The sequence below is a fragment of the Lampetra planeri genome, chromosome 12 (assembly GCF_965212315.1).
Source record: "Lampetra planeri chromosome 12, kcLamPlan1.2.h2, whole genome shotgun sequence".
Taxonomy (NCBI): domain Eukaryota; kingdom Metazoa; phylum Chordata; class Hyperoartia; order Petromyzontiformes; family Petromyzontidae; genus Lampetra; species Lampetra planeri.
Window position 1 is genome coordinate 4,195,808 of NC_136118.1, and position 26,536 is coordinate 4,222,343.

Consider the following 26,536-nt stretch of genomic DNA (forward strand, 5'->3'; position numbering starts at 1 on the left):
GAGTGTATAAACCTATAAGTCTGCAAGGGAAATGAATGGGCAGCCCATGTGTATAGGTTTATGGGTTGCTCGTGTCCTGGTGAGTGGGCATGCCAGTGATATTTATGGTTTCAGTGTTGGCGGTTCTTAATGGTTATGAAAAGAAAAACACAATGACATTAAAATCACGCTGAATGAGAAAAAATACAATACGCTCTGACGTTGAATATTTTAAAATGGGTGATGGGTAGTTTGTGTCTCCCCTGTTTGCATGCATGTCAGTAGTGTGGATGTATGCTACTGTGAGCATGTCAGTGGTGTAACTATGCCAGCAAGCGAGCTAGTTAACATCTATGCAATTTATTTAGCTCTTATCAGGCTGACAGGAGAATGGAGGGGCATGTTGTATTGATTTTTTGCATTGTTGCATATTTTTTTATTGTGTACATCACCATGGACTCTTTGTAAAACAGGTCAAAGGTTATTACTGCTTCGTTTTATCTTGACTGTTTTGTATCAGGACATGCATGATGTTAATGCATCTCCTTCTAAAACGTGTGTTTTTGTGAACACGATTATAATGAAACTTGTTTGTTTAACATTAGGATGTCTGTCCCAAGTTACAGAGCTTTGGTGAAAATGTTTCAATTTCTGCTATTTATTTTTAATTTCCAGCCACCCACACCAACCATGCCCTTTAAAGGTATGTAGATTCAGTAGGATATGCTGTGTGGTATTCATACCGAGTAAACACAGCTGCAGTCCAAAATTCAAGTCCAATGGTGGTTTCACAACTTGTACTCCCGTGCCTCTTCCTTTTTAGACGCTACACTCTTAAGCAGCTGTAGTCCAATTGGTTAACAGGCACGCCTTGTTTAACGCGCGAGATACCTTCTGCGAAAACGTTGTGAAACGATTATTGTTTTCCCATTGACTCCCATGTAAATAATCTGAGTTATGTTTGAGCCCCAAAATTTTCCACTCTTGAACAACTTTTTTTTACGTGAAAAATACAAATAATACATATTTTAAATAAAGTAAGAAAACATCAAATATAACACTTACAACGCATGAAGAACCACAGTGCAAGATCCAGGACCGGTTCAGATAATCGTCCCTGGTGTTGGCCGTGAGTGAGAATCGAACTCGCCGGGTTCGTAGCGCCGCACGCTACCTGTTCCAATACCGCTCTCGCCCACCTACCCATAACATTACCACCACGAGCGAGGCCCCTTTAGGGGCCATCCATTTAGTACGTACGCATGGAGGGGGGAGGGGGGGTTAACCCATATGGTACGCTTGCGTATTGGGGGTCTACTAACAATGTGCATACACATAGGAAACGGGGGGGGGGGGGCGGGGGAGGGTGAAGCCTCGATAATAATTTGTCAACATTGGCCTTCAAATGAGTATCTGTTTGCTTAAACACGTTAATATTATTCATCCTTGATCGTTTTTGCGTGGATTAAATATCGGCCGTTCTATAGGATTGGGGGGGGGGGGGGTCAAGCGAACGTACACAGGTGGGGAGGGGGGGGGTGTAAAAAGTCCACGTGCGTTCAGGGAGGGGGGGGTCAAGTTTTGACAGATGTTTTGCGTACCTACTAAATGGATGGCCCCTTACCCACAAGACCAAATACGCGTGCACTCGGCACAACACAACTGGTAAGCAAACGGCTGCGGGCCACCTTGCACCCCCTTGTGCCACGGGACTCATTTATCGATCTTTGTCCGCTCGATAAACGAACATTTTGCTCCTTTTGCAAACGAATGGGTCTGATATCAAATTGCTCGTTTTAGAAAATTATCGTAGAAAGAATGCTCGTTAAGCAAGACACGCCTGTATTTACAGTAAACACGCAGTGTGTGCGCTTGTAGTCGAGCGCGTTGGGAAGATAGTGGGAGGTTAGTGGGAAGGTAGAGCAAATGAAGCATGGTACAAGAGGAGACGGAGAGCTGTGTTCGCTTCTGTGGGTGTTCTGCGACATCTGCTGTGATCAGTGCCAACATTTTTCATAGATAAACCCCAGCAGTAACAAACAAAAAATGTTCAGTAGCTGAAGACATTTCTTAAAAAGGATTTTTTTAAATGTAGCTAAAAAATCTGCTGTGCGCTGTTTTTTTTCCTTCTCTGCAGGCTTTGAGAGCATCTTGGAGGGGCTTTACGGACCAGGCTTGCTCAGAGATTTGAGCCTGTTCGATGGTATGTCATTTTACTGCCTTCCATGTACAACCACTATAAATGTTTTGTTAAAGCTGACAGTACTGCATGTTATCCTTCAATGCTTGTTTACTTTGTATTTAACGGCCCAAGGGTTTTGCACCAATTAACAATGTTGCTGGGTTTTTTCATCTGAGTATTCTGGGTGGATTCTGAAAATAATTGTAAAATTTTTTGACCAGATAATTCATGCTAGCTGACGTTGGTTGGTTTTCAGCATGTGTATGTGTGTGTTTATGGTGAAACGGCAGTTAAGAAATGCTAAATTACCAGGTATCTCCTTATGGACTTCATTAATATTGGCCAGCTTAGACACACCTAAGAACCCCTAAATCCTACAATTGCAGCCTATAATCTAGCCAGTTGGAATTGTAGCATGTGCAGGCAGAGGCTGCATTTCCATCTCTAAAGTAAAACTGTTTGCGTGTGTGTTTCTGTGAGAAAGAAATTGTAGGTCAGTGCAACCATTAAATTATTGCACCATAATTGGGGCCACACAAGGGGCAGGGCTATTGTAATTCCAGTTCTGACTTTGGTGTGTTTGTCATATTTAGTGTGTAATCCTTGCTGTCGTGACTGTATAAAAGACAGGTCAGATGATTGATAATTTATATATGCAAATGTTGCAGATAGACTTTTTTTTACAAGCAAGCTTTGTAAAAAAAAATGTATCCTTTGTGATTTGTAATTGCTTAAAGAGAGCATCTAAGCAGTCATTATAAGCAGGGCATTTTACATGGTGTTAAAAGACTTGTGAAAATCATTAGAAATGTTTTCTAATGATACGCAAAAGCCAATTATCATTGTACACGGTCTCTTTTTTGCATTTTCTCTCTTAACTGTGACAATAGTACTCTATGGAATTATTAATGCTAAACGCCATTATTCCTTCATATACGGCATGGGTTGAGCGCCGCTGTGGGAAACTGGATTGGAATTACTCTACAAATACCCTTTGTTTATGAATGAACATGACCAAGTTACTGACTGTGGATGTGCAAACTGGTTATTTCAGACTGTGAACCCGAGGAAGTCTCTGATTGGATAGTAGATGAAAACTGCCCCTTCTGCTGTCTACGGCGGGACAAAGTAAAGGTGAGCCACCTGGTCTCTCCAGGTATAGATGTCTGAGCCATGCATTTACATGTTATTTATTTAACAGACGCCATCCTTCTGACTGTTTTAAGCAATCGTCAAATATTTGCTTAAAGGGTTGGTCAGGAGTGTCATTGGTTTTTCATCGCAAGTCTCTGCTTGCCTTTGTCAGGAGCATTTGTCATCTCCATCGGATGTGGACGGTGCGTCGGATTCTACAGACACTGCTGAGCAGCTGGAACGCGAAACGGAAACTTTTCTCCACGCTCTCTTTCAGCGGAAAGGTAAAGCCTATTATTCCACCGTTTTACTAAAGTAACAGTTATTAGCAGGACATTTTTTTTGCTTAATAACGTAATATGACGACAGTTTTAGCGAGTGTCCTGCAATTAACGCCGTACTTTTTCGCTGTTACTACTGCTTAGTCTCTCCAAATGAATAATTTTTCGTGATAAAATTGGATTGAATGCTTTTCAATAATACACGTATTTAGACAGTGAATGAACATTTCAGATTTTTTTAAAATGTTTTTTACCCTCTCTTCCCCTGTAGATCCACCAAGAGCATGTAACCCAGCCATTCCACTGGTGGCCCGCGAGATCATGTACAGAATGATACGACAGTTCGCAGCCGAGTACGCGCAGCGTCGGGACGCGGCAGCCGCCGAGAAGGATGGCTGCGAAACAAGTCCCATGGCACCACCCCCAGCCGCTGACGCAGCCACCTCGGTGCCGTCAGCAAAGCCCTCCTGCCCCACGTCCAGCGGGTGTGGCGTCGTGTGCCGTTGTCTTCTGTGCGAACTCGTTCGTGCTGCCGCTTTCGCTCATTTGCATTGTGAATTAATCTAAAGACAAATATTTATTTCGAAAATATACACTTATCAATGAATTTCTGTACACTCCTCGGAAGTGTGTTCAGTTTTTACCGTGCGTTCGCCATAGAGCGAATCATCGGATCATCCCGCACGACAAACGCATCAGACCTATACAGAACAACCGTGAAAACATGTAGCACCAGTTGATTTTTCATGTTAAAGCAGGGGGCGGGGGAGGAAATGTTTCCTTAATGCAGGAGGGAAACATGTTTCACTTAAAAATGCTTTGGGTTGTGGTTTCCGTGTGCAGCACCACGTTGGCCGTCCCTTCAGATCTGGAACACAAGGCCGAGAGTCCTCCGCAGGAGCCTGCAGCGATCCCAGTGAAAGGCACAGCCCCCACTCCTCTGGCAGATGACTCCATCCTAAGCAAGCTGCTGTCAACACAAGATGAACATACAGCAGATGAGGAGGAGGAGGAAGAAGAAGATGAGAAGGATGACGAGGATGGCCCTCTCGACCTGTCCCTGGGCAAGAATACTCAGGACTGCAAATACGACCAAGGTAGTCATTTTCACCATGTATTGATGGTTGCCCATTATATTGCTGGGGTGGGGCTGCATGTTTCATTGTTGTTTAGCATTCACCAACTTTGCTGTGTTTTTGAGCACTTGGGCAATATTGCTATAATTGTGACATACTCCAATAAGCTTGTCATTTAAAATGAAAAATACATCCAAATTAAAAGCTATCATGTGTTCTTCATCTGCAATTATCTGCAGCCGAATTATGTTGTCTTATTTATTTATTTGTAGCTGGCGTGCTGGACCTCTCCACCAAAAAATCAATGGATGCTTCTAAATCCCCGTCTGCAAAGGCATCAGCTGCAGGGTAAGACATACATTTTGTGCACTGGTATGCACGTCAACACTAATTACCCAGCATATTAAGTATACAGTAAATCGTAGTGGTTGTTTCATGTGCGTTGGCAATCATTTTGAAGGTGTATAGAAAAAAAAACGTGGGCGAAAAAGCTGTTAAAAATGTGCATGTTCAAACTTCATTGTTATTGCTCTGGTGGTGGCCGGGGTTTTGGTGGAGCGCTTTTCTCTTGAGCGATATTTTTGTGGTCAGTTTCAGGGATCCCAGAAGACACAATTAAGCTTCAGCTGCATTTATTTTTTATTATGATCAAAATGGAAGCAACTTCTTGAAACTGCAAAGTTTCAGCTTTAAATGGCTGCACAGTGAAATCGCTAGAAAGTTGGAAACCTAAGAAAAAAAGGATGGTGAAGTTTTGCATTCAAAACTTCAATTGGAAAAAAAATGACTTTTATGATGTTCAAATGGAGAAGTGTTTTATTGCTGAAGTTGATAGTTGAAAAGAAAACAGTGGACCCCCCCTCCTCCAGTCCCCACCAAACCCTGGTCACGGCTAGGTCAGTCCAGCCCCCTATGACCCTCCCTATCCATCTTGAGCTGAGCTGAGCGCGGGTATCATTCCGTCCTGTGCCTCTAGGACCAGCCGCCTGGCCGCGGGGGACTTGTATGGGGAGGAGAGGAGGAGGAGGGGGTCCTCGGACAGCCTCGGCCTGGGAGCATTACGGCCCACAGGCGGGGCTGGGGCGGAAGCCGATGCAGACACGCGGGGGGCGGCCACGCTTCAGGGCATGGCCAAACGTGCCATTGAGGAGGGGCTAGCAGAGCTCACGTGCCTTGGCACAAGCAACGCAGACGAACTTCGCGTCAACACCTCAGAGGGCCGAAACCTCGCGCCATGGCTGGGAGCTCTGCTGAGTGAAGGATTGGGCAGCCTAGTAAAACAAACGGAAAGCACTGCAGTGAGGCAAGATGGGCGGCATTCAATGAGCTCATCCAGCTTTCTGCAACAGTTGGCACTTAAACGTATGGCAGCTCAGGCAGTTAGACTGCAAGATCGTGACATTTCTGGGTCTGGTTCAGTTTCCGGGTCTGTGCGTCTTAAGATCCCCCAGTTTCGCGTCAACTCTTCAAGCGCCTTGTCCAATCCGCTACCGGCAGATGTCAATGCAACCTCGAGCATCGACAGGGCCTCTCCTTGTGCATCGTCTGCTTTGTCGACTGTGAAGGACGGCTCCAGCATTGGACGCAAACTGAAAGCTATCCTGCCTAAGCAGCAGAGTGTCAGTTACCTGCCAGCAGAACTGCATGCCCTCAAGATTCTCCAAGGCAGCGCAAGCAACAACAATAACAATGACTTGGCTCTGCTCAATGGGAAATATCTGGCAGATCAGGATGTAACACGGCCAAGGTCGCCAGAGGTGGGACCGCTCCTGACCGGTCTAAGACAAGTTCAGGGAACTGATAACGGAGACCCAAACAAGCAGCCGCGGCGAAAACGTGGTCGCTACCGGCAGTATGACAGCGGAATCCTAGAGGAGGCAATCAGCATGGTAATGAGTGGGCGGATGAGCGTGTCCAAGGCACAGGCCCTGTACGGCATTCCTCACAGCACGCTGGAGTACAAGGTGAAGGAGCGTGCGGGCACACTTAAGGTGCCGCCAAAGCGCCGTCGAGTTGATGGAGAGAGCGACACAGGGAGCAGACTGGCGTTCGGTTTTACGGCTTCTGTGTCGGACTGTGCTGCCTTTAACTCTGGCTACTCAACCCACAATGACATTGCCCCAAACTCGACCGCTGATGAGAACGATACAGCACTTAATGGTGGAGAATAACTGCATTGCTCTTAAATGAAAAAAGTAAAGAGAAATGTGCAATGATGCACTTAATACCTTTCTAAAAGGTACCACCTGTATAGTAAGTCAATAGGCAAAATCTGCCTGTTGTATGATTGCTGGCAAGAGAAAGTCAAGGTTTATGAACACAGCAAGGCTGCAGCCATGTCGGGAGAGAGGTCTGCTGCTAAAATTAATTACAATGTCGTGTTTTGTGTTGAAAACACTAATGTATAACGTCGTAAAAAATTAATCCATTCGTAACTGATCCCTCTAACATTTTTGTTAATTTTAAAGATTAAAAAATGCGAATAAATTTAAGAAAATTTCTAGCGGTATTTTACGAGCATTGTAGGCTATCAAAATTGTGAAAATCAACGAGACTGTAATATTTACAATGGTAAGCCATCATTTTTCGGTTGGATCACTGCCACTAAGTATGCTTGCAAAATGTACTACTTGAGAAAACATATCCTGTCCCTAAGAGGAGGCATTTTATTGCCGAATCAAGGTCCCTAGCCTATCTCTCGACATGGTTCGGAATTGTGAGTTTGCATGGTAATTGTGTGCGGAAAGGAAACGACATGTAGAGTATGGTTTCAATAGGTTTTGATGTTTGCTTGCCATGGTAGTTGCTGATCAGTCATGGTTAAAATATGTGATTGGCGGATGTTTTTGGGAGGGCTACATGGTACACGAAGGTAATGCAAGAAGATATAAAATAGTTTCTTAATATAACAAAGAATGGCAAAGGTGTTATGAAGTATCCAAATGTTAATAGTGATTTTTTAGGAGCATGAGTTGTATTGTTATTCAGGATAATTACATTTATAATAACTAACAATATTTAGATATGGCCTGCTCTTTAAAAATAATAGAAGAACATGTTATGTTTATGCAGATGGTTGTCCATCAGGGATTAGAGTGCTGTGTGCAGCATTTTATACAACAAAGGCTTGAATTTGCCCAAGATGAAGATTTATGACATTTCAGTTTTTTATTTATTTGAAATGCTTCTGAAATAAATGGTAAGGATGGTCACGTTGTGGGTCCAAACATTTACCACTTGAATACGTTAAGCTTGACCAAGATGGAGGTACCGTTGTAGCTAATGCAGATTGTGGACACCTTTAAATAGTTTACAGTGAATGTAGAGTAAAAAAAACTGTCGTAATTAACCTCCCTGCTGAGAATTAAACACTGTTTTTACAGCAGTCGACTGGTCCGCACCTTTTAACGGGTCACTGTAGCATCAGCCTTTACCGTTAACTCCTTAATAGTCTTCAGGGATATGCAGTACTATTCTCCTTGTCCTACAAGTCTGTGAGACTGGCCAGTGCTTATAGATTTTCTTCCTCTGCACTCTCCATGCACCGCGTGTAAAGGATCACTCTGCCGAAAGTGCACCACGTGTATTTTTCTGATTTATTATTGGCATGACCACTCCAGCTATAGCCATAGGGGTTAATTGCTCTATGCCTTATTGAAGAATGTTAAGGCACGGACGTACATACATATAATATAAATTTGTAAAAGCTCATAACGTTGTCGTAATAGTGCATTATGTAAAGCAGTCTTTTGTCTCCGGATTGAAGTAATATTTGTCGCTTTGCTTTCAGGGACAATTGTAAAAATCTTACAAAAATTCAGTATTTGCAAAGCATTGTTTCTCAGCAAGCTTGCTGGTACCGTTCTGGAAAGAGGCTTCACGATTGATTCGAGGCAGTTCTTAATATTGGTGATCTTTACATGTAGTGCATGGGGGGTGTGCACAGGGGACTAAGATACATTTAATCTCGCAGACTTCTTTTCCTCAGGCCTTACTCTGGCACTCCTCAGTACACTGGATTACAACTCATGTCTATTTGTATAGTGATTTTTATTTATTTATGTTCTGTTCCTAAAAATGTAGAGTGGAACACCCCAGGTGCTGGAAACCCATCCACCGTTTTTTATCTCCTGCTCCAAACACTGTTTTTTTTAGTATAGGCAGCATCCTCGATTCGAGCAGCTGAGTCCATGTAGCAGGCTTGTCTTTCTGTGTTAACTTGCAATAATTACTGATTGTCACTCGCATGATGGTATATTAGTATAGAGCCGTTAGGAATTAAATCGCATGCTTAATTGCTCATCCTGCTTACAAGCCAACTCGCATAAATCATTTCCTTTTTGATGCGGTGCCGCATTTCTTGCATTGCGCACGTGAGCTCATCTTTGCATACACATTGGACTCGTGTGCCTAGAAAGATAAGGCTTGTACAAAAAAAAAATTGCTAAATATTTCATTTTATGGAACTCAATCAGGCCTATTCACAAGCGCAGGTTGTGTGTGAAGGGTGGGGTATTTGTTTATGTATTGTATATTCCAGCAGGTTATGTAGCCATGTTTTGGAAAAGTAAATTATTTTTGCAATATATTGGATAGGTTCCTATTTTCCCCTTCATGTTTGTATACATTTCATTGTTTCGTTTTTTTTAAACACATACTAATTCATTTCGTGTTAATTTACACTTGCTTTACAGTGAAACGTGTTTTGTAATGTTTGATACATTTTCCCATATTATTTTCCTTTTGCCAGCATGGCAAGTAAGGGTACAGTATTTATTGGCGTGTATCTCAAAATCAGTTGCATTGTTATTTTTTTTTTGCTGAGACGTGCTTGTGGTTGGGAGCTGACATTTCGTATCATTGTGAATGTAGATACCGGTGTTGCACAGAACGGCCACATTGATTTTTCAGATACAGTAACTTTGTAATGATATTCCTCTATTCCACAGCTATAATTGTATTTTTTTGGGGCGGGGGAGGTATTTGTGCATTTTTATAATTTATGCTCTTCTGATATACTGTACCGTAGCACTTGTAATTTTTCTATTTATTGTTTATTGTAGCACTAAATCTGTTGAGGTATTGTGGAGCAAATATCTTTTTATTCTGTCTACTAAGAAGATGAAAAAGTCTTAGGTCTCATGATTTACCTAATGCAAGCACTTATGCTTAGTGTGTACATTGGTCGTTAATGGAGTGGGATGTGGTTTGATCTGGAATTAATGTGCTTTATCTAAGGTAAAGTGTTAAGAGTTGACTACTGACTAAGCTAACTTGAGGGGATATTAATTCACTAAACAAGTCTTACTGTATTTGCCCTTCATTCCATGGAGGCAGCTACAACCAAAAAAAATCAATATGATTGGAGGTGACTGGCCGTCCATTGTGTGTTGGGTTGCATTGTTGGGAAATACATTAAAAATTGCATTGGTTATTGTGAACATTCCTAATGCAGTTCTTGGGTATTGCGACAACCGTGCAAAAAATCAAAATAACACATCCCAGGTTTTGGTACATAATTTAAAGAATGTATGCAAATACAGTTGGGGTGGGCGGGGAATGTTTTAATAAGACTTAATTGGTAATTTAAAAAGAAAATAGTGAAAATATTTAATTTCGTATAATTGCATTCTGATTGCTTAAGCTGCACATGATGAAAATGTACTGTATAATGATTAAATGCACCAATTTATAATTATTAGCACTTAATTTAGGCTTATTGCACACGTATTATATGGGCAAATACTTTAAACAGTTTTTAGGCACTTTAGTTTCTTTATTTGCCATCACTACTAAATGTGCAGATTGAAAGCGGCAATTGAAACTGAATTCAAAATGGTCCGGCTGAAGTCTTGCACACCATCTCGGCAATCACAGTAAAAGCGGCCATCGGGGGCTTTTTTCCTCTCTGCTACTACTACTACTGTCTCGTGTCCGTCCGCTTGTAAAGCAACAAGGTGCCTCAAACGATCTCTCTCAAACCTCCAGTTTTCAAAAAAAAACTCCTTTGTGTAAAACTACTGAACTTTTGTACGCGTTTTAAACGAGTGAAAAAAAATAATCTTTGTAGTAAATTATCAAAAAAAAACTTGTGTGACTGGTTTGCTTTTGCGTTTTAAGTTTAGTTGCAGTATAATGCATCGTGTGTTTAAAAAGAAAAAGAAAAAAACCTCTTTAAGTACCGGAGTTTTTTTTGTTGGCACTTCAAGGGTGAAAAAATTGCCCTCCACAGAGTCGAGACCCCATCCAGGATGTGCAAACTTTTTAATTGTTTACGCCCGGGTGTTTTTACAAATGAGAATTTTAAAGCATAGAATTGTTTCGTATGGCAATGTTTTTCTTGTGTACTTTCGCCATTCAGTACATATGTTTCATTTATTTCTAACTTGATTGTGGTTCAGGAAAGAAGATATTAAAAAAAATAACATTTTGTGAAATTCATTACAATCACAGAACTGGATGGAGTCTGCAAGGTTTTAAAATTAAATTTGCACCTTTATTAAAGTATGATCTTAATAATATCCCAAAACTGTGGCATTAAACTGCTAAAACTAACAATAGTACCTGTGCTCAAGGTTACCCCAACAGACGTGTACATTGACTTGCTTGACCCTTTATAAGTGTAATGATGTAAAGTTATTACTCTGATTTTCCAATGGGCTTAAAGAGGTTTAAGGTACTATTTGTACTTAAAAGTAGGGGCTACAGTATTCTGTTTTTTTAAGCTGTATCAATAAAGCCTCGATTTTAAGTTTTGAATAAATTGTTAAAGTATATAAATTCCTTACTTTTTAGATCCTTAGTTTAATTTATTCATCTGGACCTAATTAATTGCACTATATTATAAAATTGTATTTATTATGGGGAAATTTTCAAATATTTTGTAATCAAAATACATTTCTGCGCTATTGATTGTAGAATTACATTAGAGTTTTGAAGTAAATCCCATTAGATGTGTTCCTGTATTTGTCATCAGCTGTGTAATGTCATGGGGATTCAATGAACTGGAATCTTAAAGTTGAGTTGTTGTAATTAATTTGTCACATGTACCATTGTGTCAAGTTTATGTCCTAAATTGTGTTTGCCTTGTACATGGAATAAATTTCGTGTACTGAAGAGCATTTAACGTCTGCTTCTCATTTTAGAAATATTATTTTGCGGTTGCCGAATATAATTTAACTTGCTCTGTATGCCTGCACATGTATCCCATAAGCATCAAAAGATATCGTAATTTAGCGATCAACCAAGTTGCCGCATTCGCATTCCATTGCGTAAAATATTCGTCTCATTTCCATATGGGCCAAATTATGGTTTGCAGCCTCTCTCTACATCTTTAGCTGCATTGTAGATGGCTCCATATGCATGCTCCACTTAGCAGCAGCGCATCTGAAATGTAACACATGCCGCTATTTAATTGTACACAACGGCTTCCTTACAAGAGTCTGTTAAACATGGCTGCATGGCATCACTTACTATTGCATTGGCATCCCGTCATCATGATGCTAATGCAGGTTTGCTTAGAATAAACCCTTGCTGTCATAGTAACAGAGCCACTCACACCAGTTTTGCGTTGCAGATGCAGGGAACTGCTTATTGGGTCAACCCCATTATGAAAATAATAGTTTTTCAATAATATAGTGTATGTTGATAAGTGGATCATTGTCCGAATATACGTGATTTTTTTTAATGCATTTTTGTTTTATTCTTGTTTGAAAATAACCAACTGAATGTTGTTATTTGAGGACGGGTTTCATTATAACAGCTGTAGTTTCTGATAATGCTTCACGTTATATTTTTTCATTGCTCATTTGTTTACATTTTTGTGAATGGAAAGTTTGTTTTTAAGCATTGAGGTTTCTTTTTTAGCACCATGTGTTTTTTTTGTCAGTTAGTTTATAGTTATCAAAAGATAAAAGTACAGGCATGGTATTGTCCAAGTTGTTTTGTGATCAAGCACATTTTTAAGTGCAACGATTTTCTTTCTTTTTTTGCAGAGTTGCTGGCAAGGTACTGATGATAAAGGAAGATTCATCATCCTACAATGGTGTTTTCCAAAACAGTACCCTTTACTTGATCCTATTGAAACTGTGTCCACTGCACCAGCACTTGCTGGTAGTGGTACTGAAATGCCTTGCTGAAGATTACAGATCAAAATGCAAGTCGTCGAACAGCACAATGGGTAAAAAACCTTGTATGTCAGCATTTTCAGATTGTAAAGTTTTATGTTGGCATCAAACCAAATTTCCATTTAACGAGAGCTGCAATGAATCTAGAAGTGGATGTCCCACTGGTCAACAGTTGGCAAAGGCGTCTAGGGCTTCTTTTAATGCTTCAGTTTTGTCAAACACGTCGAACTATAATTCGAAGGACTCTGACAAAAGATACTGCACTCGTACAAGAACCGAGCCTCGGAGACGTTCTTTCAGGCGTCTCGCAAAGTCAAATGCAGAGTCTCTGAAACACCAGTCAGAACTTTTACCGCATGGTCCCGTGCAGGTCAACTGCCGCAGGTCATGCTGTACAGCGCCGAGAGCAAGACAGTTGCGAAGAGGGAAGAGTCCATCTCCACCCACGCTTTCGCCTGTAGACTCGCTGGACGAGCTGGAAGACTGTGATTTTAACCAGACATCAAAAATCGCATTGAGGAAGTCACGGCCACCCCGACTTGTGCCCCAAGACGATCGGGGAGAGAGCCCTCATTCATCTGGGAGCGAGACCTTGGGGTGTTCACACAATTTCACAGCAGTACACACGAGAGGTTTGAAGGCTGTCCATAATGGAGAGTCTGATAGAGGATCGTCTGAAAGATATTCTGAAAAAGATAGTCTGGAGAGCACAGTCTTAGTTGATGAGCTCATGGACAGGATAAACCTTCGACTGCAAACCATCGAGACTACAGTGCAAATTGATGGCAGCAATCTGGTCTCCAAGTTGTCGGAAAGCAGCAATGAGAATAATGGGAAGAGGTTGTTGGATGATATCACATCACTCATGCAGTGTACCAACGACAAGAAGAGAGACTACAGTTTGGTGGACCTGCTGAGAAAGCATGAAATTCACGTGGTGCAGACCCGGTTGCGAAGAAGACGGCAAAATCTTGGAACACTTCCGCAAACATTGTGTTCTCCTACGAACGCAGCGAGTCATCGCCGGCCAGCTATGCAAGTAAAAAATACACTTTCCGATTTAAATAGTACGTTTTCTTTGACTCCGTTTCACGCGACTGAGGAACCTTCAACTGATGCGACTTGGGAGGGAGATGATGGAACTGATATTGATTGCGCAGACAAAGAGAGCAAGTTTGATTCATTACCTCCTGAGAGCACAGATTGGAAACCCGCAATTCGGTGGCCTTCAATAAAAATAAACAGCCGTGAATTTTACCCTGCACCAAGTGAAGATTCTGATGTCATCTACGTTGATAATATTCCTGACGAGCTCAGTTATTCAGAAATCAATTTCAAAAGCATGCGGAGGAGTACCGCAAGGAAAAGCACAAGAGGAAATGTAAGCGGTCAAGAATGCTATGAGATGCAGACTATTTGGTTAAAAAGCACTGCAGACACAAGTGAAAACGATGTTGAACCACACCAGCCTCAGGAAAATGGCATATATTCAAAGGAGCACATGGAGGCACCAATAAACGGCATGGTAGATATTCCTCCATGTAAACAGGAAAACTGTAATTTTGAAAATGGGGAACAACCTTTATGCAAGCACGGTAGAGTATCTTGCATTTCGGAAACACAAACGTCATTGAAGGCAGAAAATGATTCATCAAAACGAGTGCCAGGACCCAGGAAAAGCAGCAGACTAATTTTGAAGGAGAGAGCAGATGCTAAGACAAATGAACGTATACCATTGAACTCGCGGCATAATGTAAATGGCCATGAAAAATTAATGGATGAAAACACTCAGGCGGACGAAAAATTTGCAAGCTTTACAAAACGTTCGGAAGGCTCTGCAGAACACCAGAGCAGTGAAAACAGTGCTGCTGTAAACACCAGCACTGAGCATGCAGAGGCAACCGGTTCAGGACATTACCAGCTGCCTTGTCAACAAAATACATTGACCGATGATGCAGTTGGGCTTTCTACCTGCAGTACCTTGTGTAGCTCAAGAGAGAGTATTCGTTCCGAATTTAAAGGCAAACTGTGCCACGATCAATGCGTACAAGGAAGGAAAAACGTTGCAGGAAATGTCTGCACACAAACGGGTGACGCGCCAACTATTAAAGGTGGCACAGGTGAAGTCGAGTTTACAGAAAATGCAACCACCTCCCAAAGCTCACCGGCAGTGCCTTTGAGAGACGGGGCTTCAAGCACTGCTTGGAAGAGCTTTGCAAAAGCGAGCAATAACGTTTCCGCAACTCCAAGGTCACCGGTGACGAGTGACCAGCGAACCTTGAGGAGCAGTCGCCGACGCCACACGCAGTCTGCCGCTGTTGACGAGCGTGGCACAGAGCTGCGGACGAAATCACCCTCGCAAACAGATCTGTCGGGCAAAGAGAAAGTGGAAGATTGCGAGCTGGATTTGGAAAGGAGACCAGGTGCATTGGACCACGCAGGGAGAATGGCCATCGAGAGTTCGTCTACTGTGCAGGAACGACAACCGCATGATGCACGCACAGATTCTCTCACGCCGACCGATGAGACTTCACTCAAGGTGAAGACTTCACTGAACGTTAAGTGCCCCGATGAAGCTCAAGAACGCCATAATAGAGAGGAATGTGGTTTGAAAGAAGAAGACATGCAAATGCTGTTCATTTGCATGTGTTCACATGACTCAAATGGGGATCAAAACCACCCCAAAGCGAAAATCAACTCAACGTGTGACAAGAAATTGCGTGGGATCGTCGTCGTTGATGAAGATGTTCAGTTTCAGGGAAATGTGATGCCTCAAGGGGATATACCTCCGTGTAGTGTCTGCCTCAATGCCGACTGTTCACGTGAATGTTTACAGCCTTGTCACAGTGAATCGGAGGCTCGGGGTGATGTGCAAATTTCTCTTGAACCCGATTCGAACGACAGAAGCTCAAGTTTTTTCGAGCTGAAATCTTCCTGCACCATGGAGTCCCCACCGAATGACACAGGCACATCCACACCATCCTCTGACGGTGCTAAATGGTCAAGATCTGAATATATGAAGTTGTTATGGAAAAAAAGACACAATATTTTGGCATCAAAAATTACATGTTCCAAAAATGTAGAAGATGCTGGTGAGCAGACACCTGAAAATAACAATTCGTTGATATCGAAACTCGGACCCAGGCTGTTTTATGAGAGTTCCTTGCTAAATATTTCAACTAAACCACCCATATGTAAAAGTCATCGAAGCTCTACCAGTGTTTATTCCAGCCAGACACAAAGTACATCAGAGGAGCAAATGCATGAATTGCACATCAGCGAATTGAGTAATAACCTTGCCAATCCTGAAGTGAGCATATTGGGTGAAGATGTTCAGCAAAATGTTAATAGAGGCGATGGGAAAATGCAAACCAGATCTCAGATTCGGGCACTGGAATTGCCAGAAGACAGATTACAAGAGCAATTTTTGCATCACATGGTTTCAGAGAAAAACAGTAATGAAACACATTCACTGTCTGATAATTGCACTGTCTTGAAAAATGTATTCACTCAGGAAATTGAAATGTATAATTATGCCACACAGCCTTCAGCACAATCAAGTATATTCCATACATTTACTCCGGATACGAGGTCAGAGTGTTATGGTGCGGTAAGCATTGGTCCCACACTCCACTTTGCAGGAGAATATTTTGTTCAACAAGAACTGGTGGATTCCATCAATGAGCAATATGAAAACATCAATCATGGCTGGATCCCCGTGAAAAATTGCAATCTACTGGCGAAAGGAAAATCTAAATCGGAACGAAAAAAAGATGTCTGGCTGATGGGGAAGAAGAGAACAAAGAAGGTCACAAGCAGGAGAATTCCTCTCATCCAACAACTTTTCAGCAGCAGTTGCAGTCTACCGAAACTTCAAGAATGGTTCCTGGAGTCGACAGAAACGAGGCCTCTACCCATCCTGTCGAAGGCAAACGCCCGAGATCCTTTCAGCGTCTTGCAAGCGTCACGGGAAAAAAAGACGCAAATGTCGGACGGACAGTCCTTCGCACTAACTGCAAAATGTGATCGGATGGAAAAACACCTGAAGAAGTTTGCGCTGACTGCGAGTAAAGCTCAGAAAATCCCATCAAAACAAAATACCAAGAAAGTTGTCTATAAAACAAAGCTCATTCCTGAGAGTCAAGGAAAAGGAGAAGACTGTGCTGAATGTGTTAACAAGAATAAAAATCCCAAACGGACAGTCACTCCCACGAGTGCCAAAGAGCGCATTACCAATGCCCCTGTAAGAAAAGAAAAAGCACACAGTCTACAAAATTCGAAACCTAAGCCATCCAGAAATGCTACTGAAAATAAATTAACAGCAAAAGTTTCCCAAGGAAGTAAATCTTCCGACGAAAACGGTACTCGGGTATGCCAGCAGAAATGGCTGCAGGGCGAACGCATTTCAAAGAAGTACATGAACATGCGCGGAAAGGCTACATGGACCGGCGCCCATTGCGGTAAAGTCGCACGCCTTCCTCGTGAACTCAAAGCGCTCTTGGAGGATGACGTCCACAAGAATCTTCCTGCAGCTGGAAACCAGCGCTTCGGCGTAAGAAAATCGAGGATGCAGAGTGTCGACAGCCCCAGACCGATGCTGAGCATAGGCATGAAGGATCTGAGGCTGCAAAACAAATCAAAATCTTCCAGAACCAATAGTGGAAGCCCACTGAAGGACTCTGAACCTCCTTCGAAAGGTGCACATACAAAAACAAAAGAATGCTCAACTGATGGTGACCCAGCAAGCCTTCGTGCGCCCAAAGCCGTCGCCAGAGTGGATGGCGAGTATGTTGACTCAAGGACAGTGAGCCACAGTCTGAAGTCGAGGCGTGCCTTGCAGGGGAAGGAGGCCGCAAGGATTCCTTCAAAGTCTTCTCAATTTGCTGCCGCTCTTTTGAGGCCCTCCAGGCTGGGTGACGCAGAAAGGAAACGGAGGCATGACGATATGCCCCATGCTTCTGCAAAGAAGATGCATTTGGTTTTGAGAGCGTGCAAAAAGACATAACATCTTAAACACGAACTAAACGTTTCGAGAGCTCACCAGTTGAATTAATTGCATGCATGAACAAGACCGGATCCTCAATGAGTGGCGTTGAATGATGGTGCTTGAGACAGATTTTTTGAAAAATACCTACTATTTTATATAGGACAAAAGTAATTCATGTATTTTTTTTACTTGCGGTTCACGAGGCAGCCATCTAGAGTGTATAACTGTATCAATTAACTCCTTTTAAGCAACCTGCATAATACAAGCCATGTGAAAAAATACCTCCAGGGCTCCGAGTCAACTGCTGAGGTTCAGAGAATTAAGAAAACAGCGGGCCACTGAGGGGGGCCACTGGCTCTGTGATGGCAACGCCAACTATTTTTTAGCCGGAACGTTGAAATGCAAATGATTGCCAAAATCAGGCAATTTATTTTTAAGGATATATTTACATTTGTACAACAGACTTGAAGTTCCACGAAACTTGAGTGACTTTGCAAAACAAGCAATTTTGACTTGCAACTTTAATGTATGTGTGTAGGGATAAATATACATGTTGATTTCTTTACTGCTATATTGTACATTTTTGGAAGAAGAAAAAAAACATTGTGTTTCATAACAATTTAAATTGTACAAACAAAATATATCTTGTGCGCAGACTCTGCCACTAGAGTGCACCAGAGCACAGGTTGATGTTAATTTGCGTTGCACAATTATAAACTAAAGTTTATTTTTTACCAGGTAAGGCCCCAGCATCGGTGTGAGGCTGCAGAAAAATATATCTGTAGCGTTTTCATGTAACGGTGCCAAATGTGCTCGTCTTTTGCAATTGCAATGCAGGTGTGTTTCTCAACTTCTTACGACCCCTTTCTCTTTGTTTAAGAAACAATAATCATAATTTCCTACCATGTTACTCGATCATTTAAAACTCTGGCTTTATTCTGGCACAATTATATTGTTTTACTAAAGGGGCAGCTCGTCCTGCAGGTGGGGATGATCTTTCCCATTGCCTCTGTCCTTTTCTCACAACTCTTCTCCCCTTGTTTGTCTGTACACATGTTGAACTTCATTTGCACCGTACGTAGCCAACCACGCTAATCGGAGGTGCGGGGGAACGACAATAAACTAAACACAAAAATAAGTTCTAAAAGAAATTCGTTTAACAAAAAATGTCTCTGCATCGCCTCTGCCCCTCCTCAGTTGGCCACACTCAGCAACTCACCAGACACCTGACACAACTCACCACCTTGCACTGTCATTAGATACCACTCGTGTGACACCACTGCCAGTCACCCATCAGATACTCACCTGACATCTGACCCTCATCAGACATCACTCGCCAGAAACCTCACCGACTTCAACAAAAACACCAAAACTCACCAGTCATCCACCTGACACCAGCTTCACCTGACGCGTCACCACTCAGTAGGCACTCCCCAGACACTAACGCGCCTGAAACTCAGCAGACATGACCCACCACTCACCTGACACCAGCCACCAATCATCTCCCAAACTCGCCAGACGCACTCATAATAAAGTTTTTGGGTTAGATCGCGTTATTTCGAAATCTGTCGTAACCCTCCACCACCCGACACGGCCAATCAGCAAAAAAAAAGTTTCACGTTGATAAAAGCCAAATAGTTCACTACTTTCGCCCACCGATGTGTTGAAGAGTGAAACCACAACATTTACATTTTTTGAGTACAACGTTTCTCTGGTAATTGCCCGATAATGCTGAATGCAATTACCAGCGATCTGACCCAAAAACTTTATTATGAATAATATTGGTCGCGAAAGCCTACGTGTAAAACTCTCACTACACCTATGAAAGATCAAGCCTGTTAACGACTCCACTACATCCCCACACCACACCACTGCATGAATACACTACACAAACTCTACACTACACCGTTAAATGCGTCTCTTTTCCCCTCATTCAGTCATTTATTTCTCTCACTTACATTTTAAATTCAATCATTGCACTCATTCACGCTCTGCTGCACTGCCCACAGCTTCTCACGCAGACCCACTGGCCATCCAGCATCTCCCAAACCTGATCCCCGATGCCCTCCGATGACTTCTTGGGCCAGCCGTTTGGCTAGCTTGATCTTTGCGGCCACCAGGGAAACATTTGATTTGTGATACACATCAGCACTATAGGCTTCCGGGATTTTGATGTTTGTTTTCCACATAGGTGAATATATTTGTTTTGCTCTCATATCCACAGGCGACGGTCCTTCCATCGATACCAAACACGTAGCTTGAAAAAAAAATTGATTTGCATAAGGTTTTATTAAAAGTGGCACGTACACACTATGGAAGAATTGTGTGTGTGTATATATATCGTGCACTCAGGAAATGGAGAAACGAACATGGCATGCCTTTACACAGTGATTGCAAAAAAGCGACTGTTGTTTTGACCCTGTGTTATTCTCTTGGGATTGTTTAATGTTTTTATTATTAGATCGTTAAAAAGTGTGAAGGTTTGATTTTGTCGGAGCACTATGCAAGGCATCCTATGCAATGTGCCAAATTGTGTAATTGCGAACCAAAGGAGCCGAGACAATCGATTTCTGTATGTCAATTCCTATGTCTTCCCGTGTATATTTTGTTACACTATAATATTGTAATTTGTGTTCGCGCGTTCAATGTTAAGTTGGTCAACAGGGGATCCATCCAAAATCTTTTGCGCACATTTGGGCTGAGTTACAACAGAATTATAGTCTGAGATGAGACACGCCTATGCAAACGCCATTGTGCCAGCAACATTAGTTATTGATTAGAGTGTACGTAATACCAAGGAGATTGTGTGAATAAGTAGATTTTATTCCGCATTGGGCCATAACAACTCTCAAACACAGAATTCATTCATCGACATATTATCACTACGGTGTGATGCTCAGATGCTGTCAAATATATATTTTTAGTTCACGTATTACATGCGTGGCTTCGCAAGCAGTGGCAATGCTGGTTTAAAAAAAAAATAGACTAACCTGGACGCATATCATCCACTGTTTCTGATGAGCCATTCATTGTCTGACTTATTGTGTACATACTATTGTCAATGTCATCCATTTAAGCGTTACTGGACCGAAATTTAATTGTGGCTGCAAGGCCCGTTAACGTCTGTTGAAGCAACTTGAAGGTAACTAGTTTTAAATGTGGTCATTCATTTAGTGCTATTAATGGGGTTTTTTTCTGCTGCTTCTGCTGCATATTAAATTGGTAGCCGTAAAGTGTTGTCAACACATTTATAAAATGCCAATTACATTAATTACCACGTGCATGAACATTGACCTATGAAATACAGTACTGCGTTTTGAAATAACACGTTTGTGTACTGAAAGATAAACAACCGTTTGGTCGGCTTGCTGTTGAAAATCAAGTCTCATCCCAGGTTATTATTTTATCGGAGCTTTGAGTGTTCCATCGCATACGTTCCAATCGCTCATTGCAGTAAGAGAATTGGCCAAACATCCCTATGCAGGACCCTGCTTGAAAGAGCCTTGAGATTGAGTGCAGCTTTTATGGTTAAATAGCCTAAGCATTATCACGTGATCAAGAAGAATACGCCTTAGTTGTGACCGTCCGTATTCGTAAATGATTCTTTTATCACTTATTTTAGTTGACTGACAAATCATGCATTTGGCGTCTTTTGATGAGAACACAACAGCACAGTAATGCGAGCATGTCAATTGAACAAATAACAAACCATGTTTAAAATGTATTCTCCTGACAGCAGTGTTTTCTCGCTACAAGACGCAACAACTCTTGTAGGTATCTACCACCTATACTGTGTATCCTGTGACGTTTCACTCGAGTTTGATACTCCCTGAATGACTCATTTAGAGCAGTGAAAATTTAAGTCGGAACCTATACAAGTGATGGCACAGTGGTGTCACTCCTGTATTTTCAAGACAGTTTCGCTGCCATGTACTACACAAGCTTAATGCTTCGTGAATGACAATCATATCTAAATTACACATTAAAATTTCAAGAGGACCACATTGGCAGTGGCGTACAAGCCACACGTGAAAAACAACTCGGCATATTGATCAAACACTTTTATAAACAGAACATTATATAGATTCATACGCGATGGCCATTGTCAGAAACAGTGTGGCCCTGCTGTGACCGTAACATTAGATGTGTTTTTTTGTGTCACTACCGAAGCTTTTGGCTTGTTGGAAAGCCTGGACACGCATCCTAGGTATGCACCAACAAGTAGGGAACAAATTCCATTGTAATGACCTCTGGGAAGAACATTGCACCATTGATTGTACAAAGAAAATGCATTTATTTTTTTATGCGGAGTTGGTGTACGTGCGGTATAAGGAAAGTTTCTACATGTTTAACAGATGGGTGATGTGTTAAACGGCACTGCAGGTTATTTAGTGTGTACATAAGCAATACTCAGGGACTCTCAAAACAGTTTTTACCCACTGGATTACGATAATGAAAAGTGCATTTACTCACATCCAGGCAAAAGAGACTTTGGTAATTTGCCTGTTAAGACTGTGAACTTAACCACTCGTCATGTTGTGGGAACCGCTGGCCACTTGTGTTGATCACTAAACGGTGATTTTAATCAGTGCCTCTAAGTTTGAGTGCTTTTATCACTTACACTATGCGTGAAGTCTGTAATCACGACTCTGGAGCAATAATGATCTTGCACATGGGTGCCTTGTTAAATGTTGAAGCTGCAGTGCAAAGCAACCGATCTTTACACAATTATTTTATCGCATATTGTATTCGAATACTTTGCAGCAGCTTACAATGTTCTAAATCGCACATCTTTTTCAGGTGGCATTGTATATTTGTACACGTGTGAAACATGGATTTATGCACAAGATCTGCCGACAGGTGATGGAAGGCAGCGCATTGTCTTCACAATTTTCCTTTTGGATTGGCTTTTGAATCGGTAGAACATTTTGCTTTATGTATGTAAATTGTATACCCTCTGGCTTAATTACCGTTACATGTATATAATTTTCTTCACACAATCTCGTTTCAAGTCTTGTTTCCGTAGTTTATTGTTTCACTATTCATGTCACCATGTATCATGTCTAGTTTGCAAGCTTTTCATACATATACAACACTTTCATGGAAATGCAAAAGACTGACCATTGAAAAACGTTCAGGAAAAACGCCAGCTATGGATACAAGTTGCAAAAAAATGTCACTTATTTCTGACACAATCAATTAAATTTCTTCCCTCCCCCTTTTATTAAAAGTCACTGAATTATTCTACTGCAAAATAAAGTGAAATGTAAGCGTGCACCGGGATTGTATGGAAGTCGAACGTCCACGGACTTTCTGCTATTGTTATTTTTATAATGACAGTGAATACATCAAAAAATACTGGCATCTGCATTCCATGCTCACTCCTCTGTCCACACAGAAGCATACATTTTGGAACCCAACAGTTGTTCGATTAACATATTTCATGCGGTCGTGTTAAGTGTGGGTCCTCCCACCTCTTCGAAGATGGCTGGATATGTGCGTATGTATGTTTAGCTTCTTTCGCACCGTACGTAGCCAACCACGCGAATCGGAGGTGCGGGGGCTGGGGTGGAAGAATAGGCTTCAAATACCCTCCAGGGAGGGTGCTTTCTTGACATCCTTCTGCCAACAGTAGCGTGAGAAAGCCAAATCGCAAGGCTGCTTGTTTTACATTGCTTTACATTCAAGATACCGGTTATAATTGTAATGGCTGGCTTCTCGAGCCAAGGATTTATCAGGGGGGGAATAGCACGGAGTGGGCCAACACTACATCTCAAATCGGCATGCTTTACCAAGAGAGGAGGCTCTGTCTCATCGGTGGTGGTGATAACAGAAGTTGTCGAAAGGGCCAATGGACCTCATAGCCAGGGCCAGAAAAGGGCTCTGCCAAACATGACGAAAGGGTTTCTGGTTGTGCGTTCGCATTGCTGGGTTCGCCAATTTTTAGCACACACCCGCCAGTGTCGTCAGGCGGTGATATTTTAACTTCAGGTGGTTTAGCCACTGTCAAACTTTCGTGTTAAACGTTGACAGAAAGTGAGCATGGTCTGGACTTACACAAGTAATACAAATCGCGTGGCATTTCCACATAGACTTTTCACTCATATTTGGCGACGCTAAAATGTGGTTTGTGTGTGTGTGTTTCGCTTGTCAACTTTCTGAAACAATGGGTGTTCATTTGTAGACCCAAAATGAAATGCACATTTTTTTTTCGGAAAAAAACTGCCGTATTGTGCTGCTGGGAAACATTTTAATAATGGGAAAAAAAGTTACAATAAACTGGATTTTAAATAATGCAAACAGTCGTCAAATCCTTATTGTGCGATTGTTGCTGCGACCCGGATAAAGTGTTAGTGGTGGGGTTGGTTGACGGCACTGTGATGATGCGTGAGACACTCAGGAGCGGAATGGTGCCTCCAGCAGACGGTAAATCAAGTAAGTCTCATTTTTAAATCCTTTATATTAAGTTTGCGTGCTTGCGTGCGACCGTGCAAATCTTTCGGTCGTTTTTTAACCCACTTCCCGTGATCCAATCGAGCTGACATTTTCCACACAGACTCGTTGTGCGAGACAATTAATGTTCGTGAAAAAAAATTTCCCAAAATTATACACCTTTTAGGCAAAAAATTTTTATTTTACATATATTCAAATAGAACTCATTCATGGCTTTGGCTGAACGTCACAGTGTAAGAGCCCAGAGCGTAACCCCTCCACAGGCCGTGGCGGAGTAGCGCAGTTGGTAGCGCCCTCGCTTCCCATGCCAAAGGTCGCGGGATCGATCCCCGCGTCCTCCACAGGCGAATATATTTTTTAAATCCTTTATATTAAGTTCGCTGCCACGCATATAAAGGATTTATAGTGAAAAACTTTGTTTTTACGGGTTATACTTATTAAATCCTTTATATTAAGTTTGCTTGCTTGCTTACGACCGTGCAAATCTTTCGGTCGTTTTTTAACCCACTTCCCGTGATCCAATCGAGCTGACATTTTCCACACAGACTCGTTGTGCGTGACAATTAATGTTCGTGAAAAATTTTTTCCAAAATTTTACACTTTTTTGGACAAAAATATATTTTATTACCAATTGCTTAATGGTGCAATGCAATCATCTGACCCATAGGTGGCAGCCATCTCAAGCCAGAGGACGAGAGGACTCTAGCCGCCACGCATATACAGGATTTATAGTGAAAAACTTTGTTTTTACGGGTTATACTTGTTTTATCTGCAGCATGAGGCCACTCCAGTTTTACGGTTCTGGGTCTGAACAAGTTTCTCTCCAATTTTCACAATGAGTAAAATATATTTTCAGGGGATGAATCCGATATCTCTAACTTGCGTATATGCGCCGATCAATGTGTTGCATAATGCATTTAAATGTACATCATTTAAAATACATTACATACATTAACATGATTGCACAGAATTAAAAGTGCATTATTTATTGCAAAATGCTATGCCACATTTAAAATACAATACAGCAAACCCTTGCCCATCGCGGGGGATTACGTTTTTTTTTAAATAACCGCAGTGGGCAAATCTATGATCCGCAAACTCAAAGGCAGACCCTGCCTTTTACCTTTAACCCAGTTACGCCCCTCTTCGAGTTGGTCATTACTGGTAGGAACCTCCTGGTTACACCAGCCCACAGGGGATTATTGTGTCCGTCCGTCGTGCAGGGAGGGGCTGAGTGGGGAGGGAGGGGCTGGGGGGTGGGGAGGGGCTGGTCACCCCGTGGTGCCCTTATAAAACTCAACGTTTAACCTACTCACGCCGGCTTGTGCCCGCCCTCACAGTCGGGCATATTTGCGGAATACACCACGCCGCCGTTGACCTTGGCCATTGACCGAGCAACCCAACGTTCCTACCAGCTCCCTCCGCAGGAATGTGTTTATATAACGCACCCATACTCGTGACTACCCCTCGGTCAACGGATGGCACCCTGTCATTACACACGGATGGTAAAACGACACCCCTTTTGTTTCACCCTACATCAACCCGCAATGGGCCGCTTGGGAGACAAGATGGATAGAAGATGGCGTTTTTGTTCTTCTGCAGCAGCAGCATCATTGCGAGCAGTACAGTTGTGATGCGTGCAGGAATCTCGCGGTCAACCGCGAATGGTGCGATCGGTGAACTGTACCTCAGTAAATTTGGCGTAAACCGCAAAAGCTGAACCCGCGAGAGGCAAGGGTTTGCTGTAAACATTAAATAGTGCACAGAATGTAACAAGATATATACATTTCGATGTAAAGCTTTCGTGACTGCAGGGATTCATCTTCTTGGTTCTTTCGGTAAAGTCACGTAGAAGGAAAGTTATAAAATAATAAAAAGAAAACATAATAAAATAATTCTCACGACGTTTCGGCCACAACGCAAGCAGCCGTCCTCAGGTCTGTCGAGACGACAGCGTCTGAAAAACTGGCCGAAACGTCGTGAGAATTATTTTATTATGTTTTATTTTTCTTATTTTATTTCTTTCCTTCTACGTGACTTTACCGAAAGAACCAAGAAGAAGATATATACATTTGAGTTAGTCTCATTCCGACAGAGACTCAAAACAGTTTATCTGGCCTACCCAGGGCAGAAATTGCTGCCCTGGGTGGGCCAGGTCACTTTGAAGGGATCTCAGAGGTAGCTATTTGATATCCACTTCTTTGGAGCATTCTCGAACACGAAGGGTTGCACTACTGTGCAAGAGATCCGGTTGGATATATTTTCATTTAAAACAATGCTAATAGCACAGTTGGGGTAACATTGGGGAAATGTGAAAA

General features: G+C 42.1%; 1 protein-coding gene across 2 annotated transcripts in view; it reads left to right on the top strand.

Moving 5' to 3' along the window:
- The window catches only part of LOC144721534 (ligand-dependent nuclear receptor corepressor-like protein), a 35,503-nt gene extending 11,438 nt beyond the window's left edge, over window positions 1–24,065 (top strand). Inside the window, exons 2-8 of one of the 2 annotated variants that reach the window (XM_078599213.1) lie at window positions 2,117–2,182; window positions 3,216–3,295; window positions 3,468–3,579; window positions 3,848–4,061; window positions 4,420–4,673; window positions 4,925–5,000; window positions 12,647–24,065. In XM_078599213.1, the coding sequence (XP_078455339.1) occupies window positions 2,117–2,182; window positions 3,216–3,295; window positions 3,468–3,579; window positions 3,848–4,061; window positions 4,420–4,673; window positions 4,925–5,000; window positions 12,647–17,783 (5,939 nt within the window). In that variant the 3' untranslated portion in view covers window positions 17,784–24,065. Of the gene's footprint in view, window positions 1–2,116; window positions 2,183–3,215; window positions 3,296–3,467; window positions 3,580–3,847; window positions 4,062–4,419; window positions 4,674–4,924; window positions 5,001–5,628; window positions 11,774–12,646 lie in introns of those variants that run through there. The other variant, XM_078599214.1, reaches the window with a different exon arrangement.
- Window positions 24,066–26,536: the final 2,471 nt, after the last annotated feature.